Source organism: Podarcis filfolensis, assembly GCF_964270895.1.
Source record: "Podarcis filfolensis genome assembly, chromosome: 8".
NCBI classification, from domain to species: Eukaryota; Metazoa; Chordata; class Lepidosauria; order Squamata; family Lacertidae; genus Podarcis; species Podarcis filfolensis.
The window spans coordinates 40,534,522-40,557,229 of record NC_139611.1 but is presented as its reverse complement, the minus strand read 5'-3'; the positions used below and the strand labels follow the sequence as shown (position 1 = coordinate 40,557,229).

At 46.0% G+C, this 22,708-nt stretch overlaps 1 protein-coding gene across 6 annotated transcripts in view; it reads left to right on the top strand.

The window, feature by feature from the left end:
* The first annotated feature begins 19 nt into the window (after positions 1–19).
* ACSF3 (acyl-CoA synthetase family member 3) overlaps positions 20–22,708 on the top strand; it is a 69,565-nt gene continuing 46,876 nt past the window's right edge. The window contains exons 1-5 of one of the 6 annotated variants that reach the window (XR_014551283.1): positions 34–279; positions 3,747–4,475; positions 5,658–5,813; positions 16,734–16,888; positions 19,017–19,162. Coding sequence is in view for 5 of the 6 variants with exons in the window: in XM_083626290.1 (XP_083482416.1) it covers positions 3,777–4,475; positions 5,658–5,813; positions 16,734–16,888; positions 19,017–19,162 (1,156 nt within the window). In the remaining variant the exon portion in view is untranslated. Of the gene's footprint in view, positions 508–3,746; positions 4,476–5,657; positions 5,814–16,733; positions 16,889–19,016; positions 19,163–22,708 lie in introns of all 6 variants that reach the window. The other 5 variants (XM_083626290.1, XM_083626291.1, XM_083626292.1 and 2 more) reach the window with 5 other exon arrangements.

Here is a 22,708-nt window from a genome sequence, read left to right as displayed (position 1 = left end):
CTCAACACATGAAGACGTCATAGGCAATGTTGCCAAAAAACGTCATCACAGGACGCCAATGACATCAGATCGGACTCCTCTACCCTAACATCCAGTGACGACGTCAGGGCTCTGCAACGACGTCAGGCGCGCGGGAGCTGCCCTCCTTCCCCGACACCTTCGCCGTCCCACGCATGCCCCGGAACTCGCGTGGCCGCTCCTCATTTGCACGGGGGACGTCGTTGGCGGACGGACCGGCAGGCCGAAGCACGAACGCCGTCCGTCCGTCTTGATTTGCGGGTGAGAACAAAAGCGGGGGTGGAAGCGGAGGCTGACCCGGAGAAGGGAAGGGGCTTCCGTCTTCTTCTCTGCTGGGGAGTGGAAATAATGACCGGCGGCGGGGTGAGAGGAAGGTGTCACTGCTCTTTCCTTCCCCTCTCTGGTCCCTGAAAGTGAAGCGGGGACCTTTCATCTCCACCTTCACCCACCCCCTCCCCAGCCCAGGCGATGCACCTCCTGTCTCTTCAGGTGCATTAGTTAGTTGACGTCCTGGGCTCCTTCGCAAATATAAATGGAATAAATAAATATTGCCCCCTCTACACATAGGGCGTGGGGGCGGGGAGCTAGTAGGGTTTTCCTTTCCCACACCCTCCATCTTCCAGCACCCTCACTGCTCTTGCCTGACCACATTTTGCAGCTAAAGTCCCCCTCCCTCCACCATTTCTCTCTCCATTCCAGGAAAGGCTTCATTTGCTAAACCCTTGCAGTTAAATTGCGCAGGAACAGGGCTTATTTATTTTCTAAACCACATTTTCCTCCAAGGAGCTCAAGATGGCATGCATGCCCTCCCCAAACAAATAATCCTCACAACAACCCTATGAAGCAGGCTAGGTTTAGAGACAGTGACTGGCTTGAGGTCACTCAAAATGAGCTTCATGGCCGAGCTGGGATTTGGACCCTGTTCTCCCAGGTCCTTTTCCAACCATCTTAAGTGCTACACCGCACTTGGTTGTGGTAGAGGAAAGTGGCAACCCACAGCCTATCCCTCTGTGTAGGAACTATTTATTTGTCTCTATGGGGGGTATCTATTCTGATGGCAGTGCTATATTTTGTGCTGTGCTTTTGTTTCTATGAAAATGGTAGACCAACAGTAGGGGTACCCCCACTTTCTTGCCTGTTGACCCTCCTTGGGGGTCACATTAGTTTTTTACAGCATCATGATCACTGTTTACAATGCAGGTCTTGCTAGTTGCTTTTAAAGTAGGATGCACATTTAAAGCACAGCATGGGTAAACTGGAAGAGGAAACTGAATTCCCTTCTCCTGAAGCTTTTGAGACTGCAATGTTGGCAAACTCCCACAAGAAGTAGTGACAACCACTAACATGAATGGCTTTTAAAAAAAGCAAGGCAAATATTGTCACAGGCATTGTGCTGATGTTATTAGTTTGGGAAATTGATAGAGAATAGGGCTATCAATGACTGCTAGCTATGATAGCTATGTTCTATCTCCGGTGTCAAAAACAGTAATGCCTCAGAATACCAGTTGCTGGGAATCACAAGTTGAGAGGGTCATATTTCCCTCAAGTCCTGCTTCCCCCAGAAACAACTGGACATCGTGAGAGCAAGATGCTGAACTAGATGAGCCTTTGGGAGAGATAAAGTTGCGACCACACTTGGAATGCAGTTCTGGTCTGAAAAGAAGTATCATAGAGCTGGAAAAGATGCAGAAAGGGGCAACCAATAGCTTGAACAACTTGTGTTTAAGAAAAGGTTACAAAATTTGGGTTTTTTTAAATAGTTTAGACTGAAGGTGAATATGGGGGCACATGATAGAGGTATGTACAATTATGCATGAAGTGGACACAGAGAAGGCTATGTCCCTTCTCATATTACTAGAACCCAAAGGGGTCATCCAGTGAAGCTGAATGTTGGGAGGTTCGGAACAGACAAAAAGAAAGATTTTGTCGCACAGTCAAATTATGGAATTTGCTGCACGTTCATGAAAGATAAGGCTGTAAATGGCTACTAACTATGATGACTATGTATTGTCCAGTATGAGAGGCGGTGTGCCTCTGAGTACCAGTTGCTCAGGAATATGATGGGAGAATGCAGCTGTACTCATTTTTTGCTTGTGGTCTTCCCATTAGGGCATTTTATTCACCACTGTGAGAACTAGATGGGTCTACATCTGATCTAGTAGGGCTGTTCTATTCTTATGAAAAGGGTGGGAAATTAGCATCATTTCACAACTCTGGTTGTGAGAACAGAAGGTTAATATGTATAAAAGGGTATCTAATATATGCCAGATTTCCTGAATTTGTGCTGTTTGTGTATATACACAGAAAATCCTTTGATAATTCCATTCCAGTGTAGCAACTCACGCCACAGTATTTTCTGCTGAGAATATGTGTCCTATTATGGATTGCTTCCATGCATGTGGAAGATATATAAGATATACACATTCCCAATTAGCACCCTTGTTAACAGCTCTCTCACACACCTTCAGCAGCAAGAATTTGTCTTGGGGAGGGGGCTTTAAAGTTATAAAGAAGGTGATTTGGTTTTTGCTAACGAACCTCATTGTTAGGTACACACACACACACACACACACACACACACCTTTTTTAAGTTGTTCTGCTAGGCTAGGAAGGAATGTGTGAAATGGAAAGAGGGTAAGCTGCTGTCATCGGATGTGTTTTTCCTTTTCCACTGGTGCGTGACACATTTGGTTAAAAGCCCTTCCCACGCAAAATCAGCAGCTTCTTTCAGAGTGGTTTAAAAAGTGGAGAATGTTGAAGCCAAAAAGTTTATGGCTTTTAGCTTAGAGGAAATTAAGGCGGGTGGAGAGAATTAAGCTTGTTGTCAGCGGTTGTGCACATCAGTGCGTACAACTTGGCCAAGCTGGGCTTCATATTAAAACCACACCTTGTTCATTAATGCATTGAATCTTGGAAAGTTTTTCCCTTTGAGCTTTTAAATTTAATTGTGAGGTGGCTATAAACAGTCCTATAAATTGCTTCAGTTCCTGTGAGCAGCCCCCCAACATGCCATCTTACACTCTTCCCTTCCACTTGGTTCCTGCTTAAACTTTCAGCTTTATTACATCCTCTGGCTTAGTGTTCCTTAAGTGAATCGCCTGGATGCATGAAAACACCTCACATTTTTGCCGTTTTGTGCCAACATTTTCCGCTGGGTTACATCACTACAACAGTACTGCTGAGCCCTAATTACCTCCTACCCCAGGGTTTCCCATTCTTAATGTTCAAGATGAAACACATCTCTAGATCCGGCAAGGTCACTTCTCTTGTTGGACCGATGTCTGTTAAACTGAGAACACAGTATACTTCATGGCCCATCTTGTATCCTGAAGGGCCAAGTCAGCTTTGAGACCAGAGCACTGGGGTGCATGATATTTTCCTGGCAGCACTTCTGTGATGAGAAATTATTATTCAGTCCTGCAGAATGCTGCATGTTTTTTCTTTACAATAAAGTTGCCATTGGCAGTCTTTGATCTAAAAGGAAACATGTCTTGCAGGGTGATACCATTGCCCTTCTTGTGTGTCTTAAAAAATTAAGAAGAGCCTGCTGGCTCAGGCCAGTGGCCCATCTATTCCAGCACCCTGCTTTCACAGTGTCCAACTGGATATCCAATGGAAGCCCACAGGCAGGACTGAAGCGCAGCAGCTTTCTCCCTTCCTATGGTCTTTGAGCTGATCTTTTGGTCACGCTCTGCATATTGACTGAGTTTTTTTGTTTCTTTCTCCAGCACCACAGCTAGCCAGGAGGCACCAGAGAAATGTTAGGCTCCTTGTTAATTTCAAATAGGAGCTATCTGGCAAAATGTCTAGTTCGTGTCTTATGCCTTCAAGGCTGGGACTCCTCTGGCCTAAGGGCTGCTCACTGCATCTTTAAAGGCCTGCATACTAGCAGGACACCTTGTCATGGACAGGTTGCTCCTGTCTTCACCAGAGCACTGGCCTTTGGAGATAAAATTGCCATTGTTGACCAATATGGAGAGCACTCCTACAAAGATCTGTACGCTCGAAGCCTCCATCTATCTCAGATGATCTGCAAGACTCTCGGGAACTCAGGCGGAGACTTGAAGGGTGAACGGATTTCATTTTTGTGCCCCAATGATGCTTCCTATGTAACTGCACAGTGGGCTTCATGGATGAGTGGAGGCACAGCTGTTCCTCTTTACAGAAAACACCCTGTGTCGGAATTGGAGTATTTCATCAAGGACTCTCAAAGTGCTCTCCTTGTTGTAGAGGAAGAGTATGTGGAGAAGATCACCCCTAGTGCTGGGAAACTTGGGGTTCCTGTGCTTTCGCTTCCCAAATCTGGGAGATGTGGTTCAAAAGTGGATGCATCCCTTTTCGAAGCCAGTTGCCCCATTTCAGAGTGGAAGGGCAGGGGTGCCATGATCATTTACACAAGTGGCACAACTGGGAGACCCAAAGGTGTCCTCAGCACCCACCAGAATGTCCAAGCTGTGGTGAGTTTATTCTTCACCTACTCAATAGCAGCTCACTTAGGAACCTGTTTTGTTGTGGATGGGCTCAACTTTAGTAGTAGTAGGAAAACATTAGTAGTAGTAGTAGGAAAAGAGAGGGGTGCCTTTGAGTCTGTGTGGGGTGATGTTTGTTTGGTTATTTATTTGTTTCGTACAATTTATATACTGTTTGATTGTAAAAAAACAAAAAAACCTCTTTTAATCACAGCCATCATCCCTGTATTTAGGATCAGGAGCAGAGCTCTAGGACAGGTTTAAACACCATCACTCTAATTTTTAAGACACTTCCCAGTACTCTGCTGTATTTCTTCCCCTGCAGAGCAGAGGTGACAGTTCCAGCTTGGAGCAGTTTCTTCTCTTACCCATTTGCATTGCTACAAGATGACTACAAAGGCATCTTGAAAAGTCTGTTTACTCTTTAGCTGTGTATCCCCAAGGCAGAAAAAATCCATTAGCTCCCTGAGCAAAAAAAAAGTTAGAAGTTTGGAGTCTTGCTGACTGCCATGGCAGCACAAGGTCTCTGCCTGCAGTGGATAAAAATGTACCTTTAGGGAGGGAGAAACACACAGACCTTGTGGCTTGAGCAAATCAAAGAGCTTGGAGCTCTTTTCTCCATACATGCTCATACATGCTCCACAGTCTGTGGGTTTCTGTTGTTTACAGATCATGGTTAAGAAACACATTTCTTTTCTTTCTCTGCAGTAATAATAATAACAAAAACAATAGCAACTAAATTCTAACAGGTTTTTTTTAAAAAAGCACCAATCACATGCCTGCTTTTTCTGTGGCTCGTGGTAAAATGGGCTGTTGGCCCTCCTGACAAGGACCTGAACAAAGACCTGCTGTAGAACAGGGCTCAAAGCAGACACACCGGCTGCAGTTTAAATCCTGCCAATTTTTAGTCTAAAGCTCTGTTCAGAGGGGATGGCAAAGAGGTAGCAGGTTGATGCAGAAGGAGATGCTGTAGATGCCCTCTAAACGTGTCGGGCTGGATAAACTGTATTTCTAACACACCTTAAAGGTTTCCTCTTCTGTTCTTTTTATGTCTCCCACTGACAGTAGTTTAAGCTCTGGGGCCCTCACTTTTGAAACAAATGGTGTGCATGCTTGTTTGTAGCCTCTACTCCTAATGCTGCTTGTTTGTTTGTTTAAATATCCTTGCAGATAACTGGGCTGGTTAACAAATGGGAGTGGACAAAGGATGACATTATTCTCCATGTTCTGCCTTTGCATCATGTCCACGGGGTGGTCAACAAGCTGCTATGTCCCCTCTGGGTTGGCGCAACATGCATCATGCTTCCTGAGTTCAGCGCAAAGGCGGTAAGTTTGCCAGGGTTGCTGGGCGGGGGGCTGCCACTTGTCTGCTAACCTTTCAGATGAAGTGCGGCAGGAGACTGCATATTAGAGTGAGGTTGGGGTGGGTGGGGGGAGGCTCGCTGTAAATAGGCTCTCACAGCAGGTAACAACCTCTTCCAGATGAGCAAAACGGGAAGCCTTTGTAAATTAAAATAAACAAGAATGGGATCTTTTCTTTTAGACTGGAAGTGTGCAATGAATGATAAATATAAGAATTTTGTGGGAGGCTAAAGAAAGTCTTAGTGGTCCAGTATCTTTTGTGTCATGACCTCAAAGGTGCACAGATTGTGGTTCATTGGCCCAAATGTGTTTTGAGTCCATTGTCTCTCTTCATTGGAGTAACTACAGTAATTTGACTTTTCCAACAAATGACCAAAAACATCTTCCCATCACATACCCATCACCTGGGCACCTTTTGAGGTTTCCTTTCTGCATCCCTTCATTTGCTGCCCTCCCATCTTTCCTTTTCTGGTAGTTTTTGTGGTTTTCCTTCAGAATGATGTTGTTACTTCATGCTCTGATTGGCTTGGGCCATGTGTCACGTGGCGAGTCCTAAAGGCTTCAGAGTTCTTGCTGCCCTAGGTAAGATTGGCTGGTTGTCTCTGGTGCTTTGTGCTTTCTGGCTCTGAGGTGTTCTGCAAATGTTTATTCATTCATCCATGCTAAGACTAAGCAGTAGATCTTTTCCTTTGCTCCTAATAGCTTAGCCTTGCCTCACATATACCAGCCCAATTATTACATTTGACTGGAATGGCACAGCTAAGGGTGGCCCATGATATATGTCTGGCTTCTTTAAGATACAGAGGATATGTAGTGCATCTGTGACTCAGTTGTGAATCTTCTTGCCTGCTACTATCAAGCAAGCACCAGCAGTGCTTAGTTTTCAACACCCGCCCAAGACCGTTCTGTTTACACAACCCTTTTCTGATGTGCAGCTCTGGCATCAGTTATTGTATATCACTGTCCAGATGTTGATAAAGCTTTTTTTTAAAAAAAAAATGCTGCTTTACGGATGTGTTACATTCACTGCCAACATGCTTTTTTCCACTGTGTGGTATATAAGCCAATAAATAAATAAGCAAATAGGGGAGAGGTTTAGCAAAATGGAGACGCCTTTGGAATTTCAAAAGAATAAAGGGCTGCAAAGTCAAACTGCCCTTGCCAGCTCAGGAGCAAGGAAGTTCAGCTAGCATGACTTCTGTGCCTGTGTTTTGCTTCCCTCTGGCTGGAAGTGCAGATATTGCAGCAATTCCTCAAAGAGTAGTTGTTCTTTTAATGGTATGGTATAGTTTATTTATCTACTGCTTTGGGGCCCAAAGGCTCCCCAAAGCTATGAACAGCATTAATAAACATTATGAAAGAAATATGCACTAGAAATGTATATTTCTCAGCGAGAGAGACAAACAAGTCTGGCTGATCTTCTGCTGGCATGGCCTTCCCCATGCTTTTGACAATTTTCCAGGGAAGAAGTGAGTCCCACCATGTGCTCTTTCTAGCCAGTTCAGTGCCTTGTGGTGATGGGGGGGGGTGATTAACAGGAAGGACACCCTGTACTGGTTGGCCTCTCTCACACCCAGAGACGGTTGTCCCTCTGTCACCCATTGCTGTGATGATGGAAACTCTGTGCCAGATGTTGAGATCATGGCTCTGCAAGAGGAGACAGCTTTGATGCGCGCTCTCCATCCCTGGAGACAGCGCCACAGTGGAGCAGATGAAAAGCACGCCAGCAGCCCCTTCATCAGCGCTTGTGATGTGAGATGGTACTGAAGGAGATGAAGAGGCCTGAGCATTTGGCGATGGCATTTACACCAAGGAGCCAAACCCGCTTGGATTATTTAGGAGGGGAAAGGGGTTGTTTTCTTAAAATGATCTGTCTGTCAGGTAGGAATCCAGGTGCTTCTAGGAACAGTGAAAATTTCATTCCTGCTATCTGAATTCCCAGCCAGAGCTACTGTTGTTGGGAAGAGGGGCATATGAACACTCTTCTTAAAGTTATTAGCCAGCCTTCCCCAACCTGATGCCTTCTAAATGTTCTGCTTTGAGTACTGGGAGGTTGATAAATTTGACAGGCTTCAAAGGAGAATTGCAAGGGTGATAAAATGTATGGGACCAAATCGTTTTTAAGGATTGATTGGAGAACTTGGCAATATTAGGCTGATAACCAGCAAGTACAATCTGCCAGTGTCAGGACTCAGGATCTGTGGGAGGTTCAGCTGGCGACCAGGCTAGGAAACAAACTAATAGCCAGGCCAAGCCAGACCCAGGAAATACTATCCTAGCCCAGGCAAAGTCCTACACTGAACTGGAAGCTTTTATAGCCCTTCCTGTTGAGGAAAGCCAATGGCCAGCCTGGGTGGCACACACCCCCTGGGCCAAGCCAGCGAGATTTCTAGCCTATAGCCCTGGTGGTTCATCACATGATGTAGCTGTGTACAGAGCTGTGGGTTCCCCCTTCTAATCACAGGAGCATCAGCTCCTCTGGGTGAGCCCCACTGAAATGTAATCTGCCTCCTTCTAACATGCAAAACAGTTTCAGCAAATGCTGCCTGCCTGCAGTGTATTGCACAGACGCTTGTTCTAGAACAGGTATGCGTTGGCAGGGGTCCAAGGAGAACATCAGGTGCCATTCAACCATAGGCCTAGGCAGAATAGACCCATTGAAGTTAATGGACATGACTAACTTAGGTTCATTCATTTCAGTGCGTCTCCTCTAAGTAGTTGAGTACCACCCAGTGTTTCTGAAGTAATCCCCCTTGTGTGTATGTGAATCCTGTGCTACTAAGATACTGTTTGCCCCTTACACACTTGAGTTTTTCTGCATCTCCTTCCCAACATCTGCATGTTGCAGCCTGTGTTCTGGTGGGTGGGGAGAGGGAGTCCAAACTGATGTGTGCTGACCGGAGAGCTCAGTGGAGTCTGACAAGCAAGGGCAAGAGAGGGCACCAACTTGAGATGGTTAAGGGATGCCCTCACTTGCCCTGCCTTGGCCCAAGAATGGCTGGCCAGGGACCAGCTGCCTGGCCTGTTCTCTTCCACAAGCTCTCTAGTGCAGTAAAGGCCTTGGGAGGACTTTATGTGCCTTTTTATTTTTGTTTACTTTCCCCCCTGTTTCTCTATCCTTTTTGTGAGCGCCTCCCGAGGGAGCAGGAAAGTGGTTTGATTGACATGACAAAGGAGGTGCAGGAGGGTAAATCGGGCTTTCTTGTGGAGTTTAACACAAGCCGACTTTGAGTTCCAGTCTATTTTCACCAGCTGTTTACAAAGTGCCCTTTTGCTACCGAAATCGGCTCTCGGGAAAGCAGCACAGTTTCAGCGGCGGATTTCGCAGAAGGAGCCTGAGCTTTTCCTTCCGCCTTTTGTATTTCTGTTTCTTTGCACCTCGAGAGAGCAGTCAATTACAGGGTGATATAAAGAAACCCGAATGGCAGCTCAAACACTCGACACGCCGATCAAAACAAAGCCGGGAACCTTTCCTCCAAAGCTACTGCTGCCTCCAGAACCAGCTTTGAGTAATACTGGCAAGGGTTCAGGAGAAACCGCAGCAGTGTGCCCAACCTTTCTAATCACTAACACTTCATTATGCGCAATAAATACTTTATTATTACAGTGTTTATTAGATTACTTAATTCACGACGTGCCTTTACAGTTACACGTACATGTGGCAGCCTGGTTCGGTTGGTCTTTGTGATAATAGGCTCCTCGCAGGGTCAGCGCAGTGGTGCCCTTAGGTCACGAGTCATTGTAGCATCTTTCCCTGTGGCCAGTCTGTGCATCCAAGGGAAACAGCGAGAACACCCCAAGAGACGCTTGTAGTGGCTGCTTTCCTCCTCTTCTTTCAGAGAATTTGGCATTAGTGTTTGGTGGGATCCCAGTGGAACTATGCCCTTGTGAGCAGAATATCAGAAATGCTCAAAATCTCCTCCGGCTGGGGTGCTGCACATCTCTTCTAAGCAAAAGTTTATTTGAAGTCAAATAGAAGCAGCAACAGCGACAAACTGCAAGGCCAGAAGGGACCCTGGAAAGCAGGATATCTTGTATATGGGGAACCTTCACAATATGATCATTCAGGCTCCTCTTGAAAGCTTCCAAGGAAGTACATCGGAACATAAGAAGAGGCTGCTGGAGGCTTTCAAATTCAGCATCCTCTTCTCGCAGTGGCCAGCCAGATGCCTATGGGAAGCCAGCAAGCAGGACCTGAGCACAACAGCGATCTCTGCACCTGGTATCCAGAGGTTTACTTCCTCTAACAGAATAAATCTGGTGCTAATGCATTATTATTGTGTCAATAATATGTTGCAGAATACACCTGTGGTAAAACACCAGACTGGAGGGGTCCTCCTCCTGGGATTGGACCCTCCGGGTGTGAACACTGCTGGCTGGTTGGTTGGGGCTTGCTTCTTCCTTTCTGCACTTGTTCTAACAGCTTCCTTTGGGTGCTTCAGTTCCTGTTCCTGAATCTCACCTCCTGGCCTTGCAGGAACCTTGGTACAATGGTGGGATATGCCTGTGGGAAAGGCAGCAATCCCTACCATCCTTCACTTGCTCTCCCCACCCCCAGGGACTGCCCTACAGTCACTCCAGGGAACCAGGTGTGCAAATTACTTAGCTCCTGCCTGTCCTCTATGGCTGAGGAAGGACCAGTTTGGGTTTCGAATTCACCAGCTGTATGGACTGGATAATGGGTAAATGGAATTCCAGGGCATATTTCATGGCATATGTCTGGGGCAAAAACCCTGGCTCTAGGAAACAGGTCTCTTTTATTAAGGAGGGGGTTTCCCAATCCTATATTTCCTGGAGAAAGTTGTTGGTGGTTTCATCCCTTCACTTTCTTTAAATCTCATTCTCTACCCTCCACCCCCCTACCCCATCTGAAAGAGGACACTGGCAAGAGCATAGAAGGGGCACATCACCATTGAACACTTTATACTGGATCCTTTTTCACAATCCTCAGCTTGGGGAACGGGTGAAAGAAAAAGTTATATCTTTTTTTCCTTCTTGCCAGATCTGCCATTTGTCCTCAGCATCTGTTGCAGAGTAATGCCTTTTGAAGTGTGAGGGGGGAGAAGGGAGAGGCAGGAGGGAGGGAGATGATGAGAAGAAGAAGAAGAAAGGAAACTGGAGCCTGTCATATTTTGTTAGATTCCTGGGTCCTGGGGAAAGTGTTTGCTCCTTTCAGCATGCCCGCAGCGTAGCGAGGGTTTAAAAGCTGTAGCCTGGGATGCTCAGGGAACAGCAGAGCCTGCAGATGAATAAGTGATTAAAACAGAATCATGCAGAGCACACAAACAGTTGGAGGGTATCACAAACAGCAAGAGCTCAGGCCGCTTTTGGAAGAAGGAGGTTTTTCCTTCCCCCTCTGTGCTGAAAACCTCTTGCCTTAGCCAAGGAGTCAGTAGAGACTCAATGGGCAGGGGTGGTGAAAGAATTGCTAGGTTGCACCAGATCCTTGGTCCACCTATCTCAGCATTCTGCCTTCACAACAGCAGCCAGGTAGATTCCTGCAGGAAGCTCCCAAGCCAGCCATTGCAGGGTGGTATCCCTGCCCTGTCATTTGTACCTGGTATACAGTAGCAGCATATCGGGATTTGATCAACCAGGTGGGGGGAGTCTGAACAGAAGTTGGCAGCGACTGAACAGACAGGTGCAGTCTTGTCACCTAGAATTTAGCAATGCCTTTGTGGATGGGAGCAGAGCCACCCGCCCCAATGGAGCAATCTCATATTCCCACAAGGCAAGAGAGTATCGCGAGTGAGCATGCCATGCCTCATCTTTAAAAGCTTGGTGGGAGGGATGGGGGAACTTGTTGGGATATCTGTGTTGCCCCTGTCCATTTCGGAACTCCTTTTCCTGCTCCTGAAATCCTGAATTGTGACTCCTGGGACCTGTATCTGTTGCTGAGCTTGTACTGTTACTTTCCTGAATGAAGATCTCTTACTTAGACGCGGGGGGCGCTGTGGTCTAAACCACTGAGCCTAGGGCTTGCTGATTGGAAGGTCAACAGTTCAAATCCTTGCGATGGGGTGAGCTCCTGTTGTTCGGTACCAGCTCCTGCCCACCTAGCAGTTTGAAAGTGTGTCAAGTGCAAGTAGATAAATAGGTACCGCTCCAGCGGGAAGGTAAATGGTGTTTCTGTGCGCTGTTCTGGTTCACCAGAAGCGGCTTAGTCATGCTGGCCACATGAGTTGGAAGCTGTCTGCAGACAAACGCCGGCTCCCTCGGCCTATAGAGCAAGATGAGCTTGCAACCCCAGAGTCGTCCGCGACTGGACCTAACGGTCAGGGGTACCTTTACTTACATGTAAGAGCCTCTGTCTGTGTGTGTTAGGCGGGAGCCAGGGCACCTGCCTCTGAGCCCAGCAGCTGTGTGTTTGGCTGTTATGACAAGAGAGAGATGGGGAACATCTGGACCTCTAGACAACACTGGACTACAACTCCCATCAGCCCCAGCCAGCATAGCCAATGGTCAGTGATTATGGGAGTTGCAGAAGAAAAACATCCACAGGTCCCCCATATCTGAATTAAAGTGAACTTTGCTCTCCATGTATTCACCAAAACCAGAGGTTAGGAACCTGCGACCCTCCAGATGTTGGACTCCAACTACAATGCTCTCTGGCCATTTGCTGTGTTGTCTTGGGTGGGTATATGAAAGTCCAACAATGCCTAGAGGGCAACAGGTTTCCCCACCCCTTATCTGAACCCTTTAAAAACCATTTGGTGTTAACTTCTCTTCTAACACCATGTTGCAGTGAGTTCCATAAGTTAACTATACATTGGGGTGGGTTAGAAGGGCCAAATGCCGAATCCAACTTCAAGACTGGATTCTTGAGGCATCTCTCCCCACCAAAATCCATTAGCAGAGAATGGCAATAAAGTGTTTGTGTAGCAGTGTGATAAAGACAGCATTAGGTGACTCAAGGGTAGGGATGGGCAAATATGTCACTTTTAGTTACTTGTTTCTCAATTTTAAGTTTAGTTCTTCACGTTTCTACATTGGTCATGAAAATTCAGTTTTGGGCAAGGTTTTTTTTCCGTCTGAACACGTTAGGTGCACTTTTTCCCAATATATACATTTTTGCAAAGCAGTTTTCCCTACTGAATCTGTGTGTGTTATTTTCACCAGTATTTTCACAAACTTTACTCTGGCGTGTGCACTTTTATACGTGTTACTTGCGTGGAGAGCTCCATTGCAGAATTTGGAAAAGTGCAAATTTCAAAGGATAAAATGTGAAATTTTAGATGCGAACTGAATCAGATTTCTCCCCCCATCCTTGCTCAAGGGAACCAAGTTCAAAAAGAAAGTCTCTGCACAAGTTTTTTATCCCACAAAGCAGAACACCACCAAGTAGCACTATTCAGTTGGACACGAAGATGCTCAGCTATCTGGATTAGACTGAAAGCTTTAGAGAAGCTGGGGGTGGGCTGGGGTGTGGAGAGAAGCCTGGCAGCATTTTATTTATTTCTTTGCAGGCGATGTAACCAGCACCCTGTCAGTCAAGACGGAAACACAAAGCTGCCTTGGAGATCAAAAGAAAAGTAAAGGGATGATTTAACATGCATTAGAAGATTGTTACTTGTGAAAAGGCCCCTTTTCCCTTTTCTGGGTAACAACATGAATTGATACGCCAATTTGCATTTGGTTCACCAAAGAGGCCCTTGTGGATTGCATATAGATACAGTTATCTGTTTAGGGCAGGGAGGTTGGGGTTCCATCTTTGGTTTTTGTTTTTATTTAATTGGAAATCTGATTTGAGAATTAGAAACACTCCAAAGGGAAAGCTGGGGGGGGGGCTGTTTAGATGAGAGAGCATGAGAGAAGAGATTGAATGGAAACCATGATATATTTCTCAGGAATTTCTGTATTAACTTGTGCTATTGTGCACCTTTGTGTGTTTGTATCAGGGATCAAATCCTTTTTAAAAAATATATTTTATTAAGGTGATTTCAGTTAAAAGCAATAAAGTGATGCAGAAAAAAGAAGGGAACGTTAGAAGAAGGAAAACAACAAAAATGATATGTATAAAAGTGAAAATATGCACACACAAAAAGCAATATACGATATTCCTATAAATTCATGTATAAATTGGTATAGTGTTATTGTCCTAGTGCTTATGTAAATGTTAATAGCCTACTACATTTAGTATAAACTCATTCCAAATGTTATAGTATTTATCTATACAGAGTCTGCGCCTGTAATCAGTCCGTTCATAAATTGCCAGTGATGTCATATCGTCAATCCATTGATTGAAGGGTATCATATCTTTATTTTTCCAATTCCTCAATTTCAATCTCTTGGCCACCATTAGGGCACGGGAAATCTATTTCCGTTTTCCTGTTGATAATTTCCATACTGCAGGGATATAGTTCAATAAAATATTCTCTGATGAAAGGTTTAACTTTTTCTGCACAGTCATAGTTACACAGTCCAGCACTTTCTCCCAAAACTTGTTAAGTAAAGAACACTGTACAAGTATGTGTTTCAGAGAGGCATTGCCTAAGCCACATCTCCAACACTGAGCTTTCTTAGCTAACCCTTTTTTATACAACTGTAAAGGAGTCCAATAAACTCTGAATATTACTTTCTGTTGTATTAGTCTTAATTTTAAATCTAATGACACCTTAGGTATTGAAGCTAATACATTTTCCCACTGTCTGGGTAATAATGAAAGTTCCAACCCTTTATTCCAGTCATCTCTTGCAGTCTGCATATTGAACTTGTGTATTGTTAATAGATATCTATAGAAAGTAATTTGCTGGCTTTTTATTTTTGAATTGAGATGTCCAATTGCTCCAATATCTCAGGTATCTCGGAAGCTGAAAGAGCTGGCAGCCCAAACACACTTGTAGATGTTGTAATTGAAGATATTGCCATTGGGCTGCATCTGATAGATGAAATTTTTGTCTTAAAGTAGCAAAAGCATAAAATTCATCTTCCCCATCTATCAGTTGGTCCAATGTCGATACAACTGTGAGCCAGTATGGTGTAGTGGTTAAGAGCGGTAGTCTCGTTATCTGGGGAACCGGGTTTGCGTCTCCGCAGCTGCTGGGTGACCTTGGGCCAGTCACACTTCTTTGAAGTCTCTCAGCCCCACTCACCTCACAGAGTGTTTGTTGTGGGGAGGAAGGGAAAGGAGAATGTTAGCCGCTTTGAGACTCCTTAAAGGGAGTGAAAGGCGGGATATCAAATCCAAACTCTTCTTCTTCTCTTCTTCCATCCAATTTTTTCATATCACAATCTTTTTTGCAATTCTTAGTATGGGGTTTCCCCACAAAGTAAGTTTAGCATATGAAAATGGATCAAATTTGTTTTTATTAATCAATATATTCCATTTTTCTAAGTGATGTAATTGTTTCCAGAGTCACCTGGGATTTCATATATTTCATATATTTTGATCCTTGTATTGTTCAACCAACCAAAGGTGCTATGTACATATATTCTAGGGTTGCCCACATCGGAAAATTAGGGCCAACAGTGGGATTCCAATATAGCTTCTTGCAGCCAATCAGAAGCCATGCTTTGGTTTTTGACCTTTTGGAAGTCAAACGGACTTCCGGAACGGGTCGACTTCCAGAACCCCTGTGGTTCTCAGAAGGGGTGGCGAGCCTCATGGACCCGCAGCTAGTTTCTTCATGGCCACTTCCTCGTAAGGGATCGTAAGGAAGGTCTCCCTCCACAGATGCCTCTGAATGCCAATTGCTGGGAGCCACAAGTGGGAAGAGAGCTGTAGCCCTCGGGTCCTGCTTTCAGACTTACCATAAGCATATGGTTGGCCACTGTGAGAACAGGGTGATGGACTAGATGGGCCGTTGACCTGACCCAGAAGATTCTTCTTTTGTTCAGAGCACCCTCTAGATGTGGGAGTCATTTTTCTTGGATGTACTAGAAGGCATTTCTGTGGCTCAAAGAGCTGATGGACAGAGCTGGTGTCAGAAGAAGGGAGCTTGGTTTAGGAAAGAGAGTGGCTTGATCACCTTCAGTCATATCATGCTTTCCTTCCCTGTTGCATGCACCTCTTTGTGCCTGAGCATGCTGAGCTGGGGGGGGAGCACCATGGTGTCATGAATTGTTAGAGAATACATTTGTCAGCAATGGGGCAGGAGCCGGGAAGAAGGGGAGGAGGAGGAAGGTTACCATAACAGAACAGGCAAGGGCCGTCTCGTTATTTATTTATGGGGTTTCTCCCTCTTGCTTGGCAGCACTGAGGGAGACGAGCAACAGCACTGGGGGCACACTAGCCAAGGTTAAATATTCATTTCACGACTTGGTCTCCCGATGCTCTCGAGGCTGGCTGCTCAGTCAAGCCCAAAGACCCCGGAGTCCGCTTAGCCAGATGTGGGAGTCTGACCCACTTTGTGCCTGTTGTGGGGCACTGTGGGTTAGCAAGATGTTTCTCTAACTCTTTTTGGATGTGAAGTGGCTATTTGTCATTCTCTGAGTTTGATCCCGAAAGAGCTTAGATATGGCTGATCAGGTTCTGCTCTCAGTGCAAGTCGCTCTGCTTCTGCCTGGTCCTTTTGAGTCTTCTTCTCAGCTGCAGGGGGATGGAAAAAGCTTTCCTAACAGGCTGATACCCCATGGTGCCAGTGCTTCGCATGTGCCCTGGCTTCCGGTGCATTTCCAGACCCAATTCAAAATGCCATTAAAAAAAAAATTATTAGATTCTCATCCAACCATTAAAAAGTGAAAATCCCCATAACAGAAACAATAATAACAAACAAACACACACACAACTATATGCCAGTTTTAACCTTGAAAGCTCCAAATGACCTGGGGCAGGATTCCCACACATTCAACCGGGATAAAGGAGACAGAGAGACCCTTGCAGGAAGCATTGTTTACCTTTGTTGAGTTGCCTTTACAAGTGGCTTTTCTGTGTCCTTGTTCCAGGTCTGGGAGGCATTTCTGAAACCCCAAGCTCCCCGGGTGAATGTCTTCATGGCAGTGCCCACCATTTATGCCAAGCTGATGGAGCATTATGACAAGCATTTCCGACAGCCTCACGTCCAAGATTTCATTCATGCTGTCTGCCGGGAAAATATCAGGTAGGTGGTCCTACCTGAGCCAAAGTCACAGCCACGTTTCCTCTCCCTCTTCCCCTGACTTGAATTTAGTTGCATAATGGTAACTTTTTATCCTTTCCTAGGTACCCACCCGATCACAGAAATGGGCTAATTTATTCTGTATTGAGAGGCTGGTACTGGTTTGTTGCAGTTGAAAGGAAGGCTCTCTGCATGTGCTTAAGGTCACCTCTAGCCCCTCTGAATGCACAGAGGACAATCCGCATCAACGCATGCTCAAATCCCAGATCTGACTCTGATGGGTCATGTAGGCTGTTCCTTCAATTTAGCAAAGGCACGCTACCTTTACTGGAGGGTGGGTGATGTCCACATCATGGGCAAGGGATCAGTTCCAACAGCAGGCAGATCATCTTGATTTCAAGTTGGAAAAGAGGGTGAAATTATGGGAGGGAGGCGTGCCAATTAGCAGACTCCTTTCTTCTCATTTTTTCCAATCTTAAATTCAGTTCTCCACATCTCTTTTTCGGTTTGTGATTTTTTAAAAAAATGCATCATCATGAACATTCATCAGCGTTTTAGTAAGAATGTACTAAATGTACACATTTCTCATAATGTACACATTTCTATGCAGTGCACGTTTTTGCAATGCTGTTTTCCCAAAATAATGCTATTTTCACTAATATATGGGGTTTTTATGGACACTTTACCCCAGTATATACACTTTTGTACACATTACATGGCTAGAGAACTGCATTGCAAAATATGGAAAAATGCAAATGTTTCAGTTCTCACATACTGTTTAGGAAAGGGTGTATTAGGTAGATTTTCCTTTAAAAAATGAACTAATTAAAATGCTTCCATGGCCCCTGCCAGGCCCTTTCTGAGAGCTGTGGGAAAGGGTAGTCCAGGGACCCATGGAGCTGCGGTGCAGATTGCAGAATCTGATTTCCTAGATTCCAATGAGCGCTTCTTTTGGCCCCCACTCAGAAGCTCTCCAAGGAGGTTTGCAGTTGTGCAGTGAATTAAACTGCGCACCACAGACGATTTCCTTCTTTCGGAAGGAGGCTTTCAGAAGGCTGAACCAGGCACCTGGCAGGGGATACTTCAGGGACAGGATATTCTGCTTCTGGGGCGGATGGTCGCCTTCCAATCTGGTGACGCTGAGCCTATGATTCTGTACAGCTTGCCCTCCGAGAGACAAGAGCCAGGGATCCAGCTTATTCTCCAGGCTAACCTCCTACTATCTTGTTAAAAACCATCTGTCATGTCTCTGCTCTCGGTTTGGGTTCCAAGATGTAGATGCAAAGCCCTTTTTCTGTTCTGGCAGGTGCCCAACCCTCATCGTGCTGTCACCACTTTGCAGCAGCAAATGCCGCCCTGTTTTCTTCTCTGCTTGTGGGGCGATTGCCAGGGAACGTCTTGCTCCGGGGCAAGACTGGCCCTAGAGAGTAGCCTGTCCAGTACGTTTTGCTTTCCTGGTGGCTGTCTCATGTAGGTGTTTTTTCTTGGTTACATTTTGTCCAGAGGCTGTTCCTGTGCTCACGGGGGACCAGCACTTCTTGCAACCTGTATTGCATTTGCAGGAAACCAGGTCCATTACTTAGTTACGCAGAAGTTTTGGGGGAAGGGCCCAAGAGACAAACATGGATATTCTAAACTGTAGGCCGAGATTCACATTTAAAACGTTAATATCACAGAATGCAAGCCAACTGATTTCCCATCCAGATCACCGCAGATCAATTCTTCAATTAACCTGCAGCCCACCACAGATCACTCCAGATCAGTTTCTCTTCCATTCATTTACCCCAACTTAATTTCCCAACAGATCCTGCTCCAAATCAATTCAATTCCTTTTCAATTACCCCCATTCATTATCTCTACCAAAGTCATCTTAAATTGTTTTTCCCTGACCACCCCCAGTTAATATCCTACTCAGTTACCCACCCAGACATGTCCATTCTGTATGAATCCATCCTAAGGTGTAAGGGAGTGGTAGCATGATGCTGAGTTTCCCTTTTCTAGGTAGTGCTGCTGAAAGCAGAATCCGGCAGGCCCCTGCACTTGGTTCTAAATAGATATTGAATGGCTGTGGCAATAATCCTGCTCTGCAGTTGTTAAGCAACTTAACTCTCGCTGGCATCCCTCCTTGCAGACTGATGGTGTCAGGGTCTGCAGCCCTCCCAGTCCCTATCCTAGAAAGGTGGAAGAGCATCACTGGGCACACGCTGTTGGAGAGATATGGGATGACGGAGGTTGGGATGGTGCTTTCAAACCCACTCCATGGCGCTCGTATCCCAGGTAAGAATCTAGCGAGGGCTGCAAGCTGTCCTACAATGATTAAAGTGCTTTAGGTGCTGTACGTTTGGAGAAGAAGGGGGAGGTGCTTTCAGATCAGGACTGTACTAAGGGTCTGTTTTGGCAGTTAAACCTTCGTCCCTTTAAATCCACAAATAAGGCTGCTACTGCTGTTTAAATGTGTATATCAGGACTGGAAAAGCCTGTGGCTCACCTGATGTTGTTGGATTCCAGCTCACATAATCCCTGACATATGAGCTGTGCTATCTGGAGCCAACAGGAGTTGGAGTCCAACAACATTAGAGGACCATAGGTTTCCCATCCTTCCAGTAGATGAACAGGCAAGAGACTGAGACTAAGCAACTTCTCCAAGGCCACACTGTGATTCTGAGGTATGACCTCCCAGGTGCTCATTCAGCTCTCTCCCCATTGCATCAGAGTCTGTCTGTCTATCTATCATCTATCTATCGATCTATCATCTATTCTATTTACTTCTGGAGGCCCAGTTTAGATGGTGCGGAGGCCACAAACTTATAGGATAGCCCAGCCTCTTTCCTACAACCTGGTGTCCCACCAGCTGTCTTGGAGTAAAACTCCATCAACCCCTGCCATCACAGCTGATCTGGCTGGTTCTGATGGGAGCTGTCGAAAGCACTAGTGGACCACCAGGTTGGGGAAGGCTGGCCTGGCCTGTTGTATCGCTTATTTCCACCTGGAGCAGAACTCTGTTGCCCCTTTAGACATAAGAACATAAGAAGAGCCCTGCTGATCTGGCTAATGACCCACAAGTGGGACCCAAGCTCAACAGCACTCCCCTCCCCAGTGGTATTCAGAAGCATACTGCCTCCACCATGGAGGCAGAGCATAGCCGTCAGGGCTAGTAGCCATTGGCAGCTTTCATGAATTTGTCAGATGGCTTTAAAAGAGGATTCAACACATTTGGTAGCCATCACTGCCTCATTTGAGAGTGCATTCCGTAGTTTAACTATGTGCTGAGCTCTTAGGTTTTCCCAGAAAATTCAGCTTCATTGGATGTCCACAAGTTCTAGTGCTATGAGAGAAAGTCAAAAACTTTTCTCTATCTGCTTTCTCCATGCCATGTATATTTTTTATATGCTTCTATAAGTTTTCCTCCTCTTCTGTGAGCTGAAAAACCTCAAATGCTGCAGCCCAGGCCAGCAAAATTCTCATCCTCAAAGACATCTTCAGCTTATGTGTGCGGATATTGCTCCCCAGAGACTCTTTCAGCCACCGTGTCGTAGCAGACCCAAAGAACAGGGTTTCTTTAGAACTGCCCAGCGGAGGTGGTGAAAGGCAGCATCCTGGGCTCTGTGATTGCAGCTTTTCAGGCTTAAGGTGTTAAGCAGCAGTGGCACGATCAAAGTGCTCCAGCGCCATGACGCTCTTCCAGCGCTGTGTTCGGTAGTAGGATGCATGCCAAGAATCTCCCTAGAGACAAAGATGAAAAAGGAGCGAGATGCTGAGGTTGACACAACACAGACAAAAGAGAATAATTAGAACAACCAAAAGCTTCAGGACTGGACAGCTGGCACTGCGGGGTATGGAGTCGTCAGGCAGCATGAGAAAACGTATTGCCAAGTCAGTTCCCAGGGAGCCTCACCATGGGGGCAAATCCACGCAAGGCTGGACTTCTGAACTCCATACTAAAAGAACAACTCTAGCGAGTCTCTGTTTGGAAGGAGTGTGAGCAGATAGAGGAGGCGCTCAAAGAAACCTGTGGCCTGTGCCCTTGGATAACCTCTCTCAGGAACCTGGCTGGCAACTGGGTGCCCAGATGTGTACAGGGTGTCTCATTCATTCCAAAGGCAGGTATACAGCTCTGCACATGCAAAGGAATGTTCCCCACAGATCTGCTTTCTCTGTTGGAATGACAGGGGAAGCTGTTGTGTGCAGGCAGATCTGCCTGTGTCTTCTGCTGCCAGGACTCATACCCCTGCCCAGTTTTTCACATGTAACATATGTGTGCAATATATTTTTCATCCCGAGTTTATTTTAGAGTGCTGGCAAAATAGGAGGGGGGGTTCCCCTCTCCTCCTGCCGCCTTTGCAATTTGCAGAGGCATTTACGCCCCAGCCTCCCTCTCCACTGCCTCCCAGTTGTCTCCTTTCCACCCTCCACCCCTAGCTCCAGGGACCATGTCCTGTCATCTGTAGAGCCCTGACACTTCTGTTCTCAAGGTGCTGAGATCTAAAAGTATAGGAGAGGTTCCGTCCGAAAGAAGAGGAGATGAAAGATTTGGAGATAAGCGCTTTGCTCGTACATGGTTAAAACCCTGCTTAAAATGCTTCTGTTTTCTGCAGTGTGCACACACTCTTTCTCTCTCTCCTCCTCTCTCTCTCTCTTATCCCCCCGGTGTTGTTACTGTGAAGGGAGATGAATAATTCATGGCCAGCGAATGCCTCACTGGGCCTAATCACCACTTTAATTGGAGGTTTAGATCAGAGGCGGCTAATAGCTCCTACAGCGGGGACTCCATAGATTGTTGACAGGGAGAGTGCTGAGAGCCTTATCGTTGGCCTGTTTCAATTCTCCGAGGACACCACCACACATAACAGCATCCAGGTCCCCTGATACCAAAGGACACAGACCGCAGGGCCAATTAAATTTATCAGGGAAGAACTGACAACTAACTTAAACAGGGGTGGGGGGAGAACTGGTGGGGGGCTAATAGGGTTGCTCCCTTCTCTGACGGCTGCCTGTCTTGGGTTGCCGGGGCTGATGCTTAGCTTGGCAGGCAGCTTGCCAAAAGTCCAGGAGCTCACAAACTAAAAGGGGACAGGCGCAGACCCCTCTCCCCTGGTTTATATGGTGAGATTCCGGGCAAGAATCAGAAGAGGCCAAGGCTGCTTAAAAAAACAACAACCAAAACATCTCTCCATCTGCATAGGATTGAATCTTCCTTTCTCTTCTTCCACTCCCACCCCCTGGCCATCTTTGCCTGGCATCACCGGGGAGCCGAATTGGACCCTCTGTTACCCATACAGACTTAATTTTTATATGTCACTCGGCCCCGAGGAGCGCGAGTCATTGTCTTTGCATGAAGACTTTAATTGCACTGTCGTGCTGGTATCGCTATAATTAACGTTGTCAGTGTTTCCCAGCCTTTTATAGACCTCTGCTTTCAAAGGTTTGTCATTTTGGGTTGGGAGGGGAGGGAAAAAAATAGACCCTTTCTGGAAAGAGTGCGATAAGTCAGCTCTCAGCGGGTAGCTTTTTCCTTTTAAAATATATCTATACATTGAGTTTATTTTGGAAATATAGGGGCTGAATGGGAGTATGGGAGACTTGCGGTTGGTTTTCCTCTGCACGGGAGGGGGGATTGTTGCATAGTCTGAGTACAGAGACCTCCTTATCTTTGCAATAATTAAATTGCTGTCATGTCTTCAGAGCGCATGCAGTGGTTGTGAATCAGGCACACATGTACAGCTCACTCAGGAAGATGCACCATCCATTGTTTCCATCTTTTGTAAATTGGTGTTGGAGGAATCTCTGTCAAAACACTGCAGTGTCTTCAGGTCCTGGGTGCGG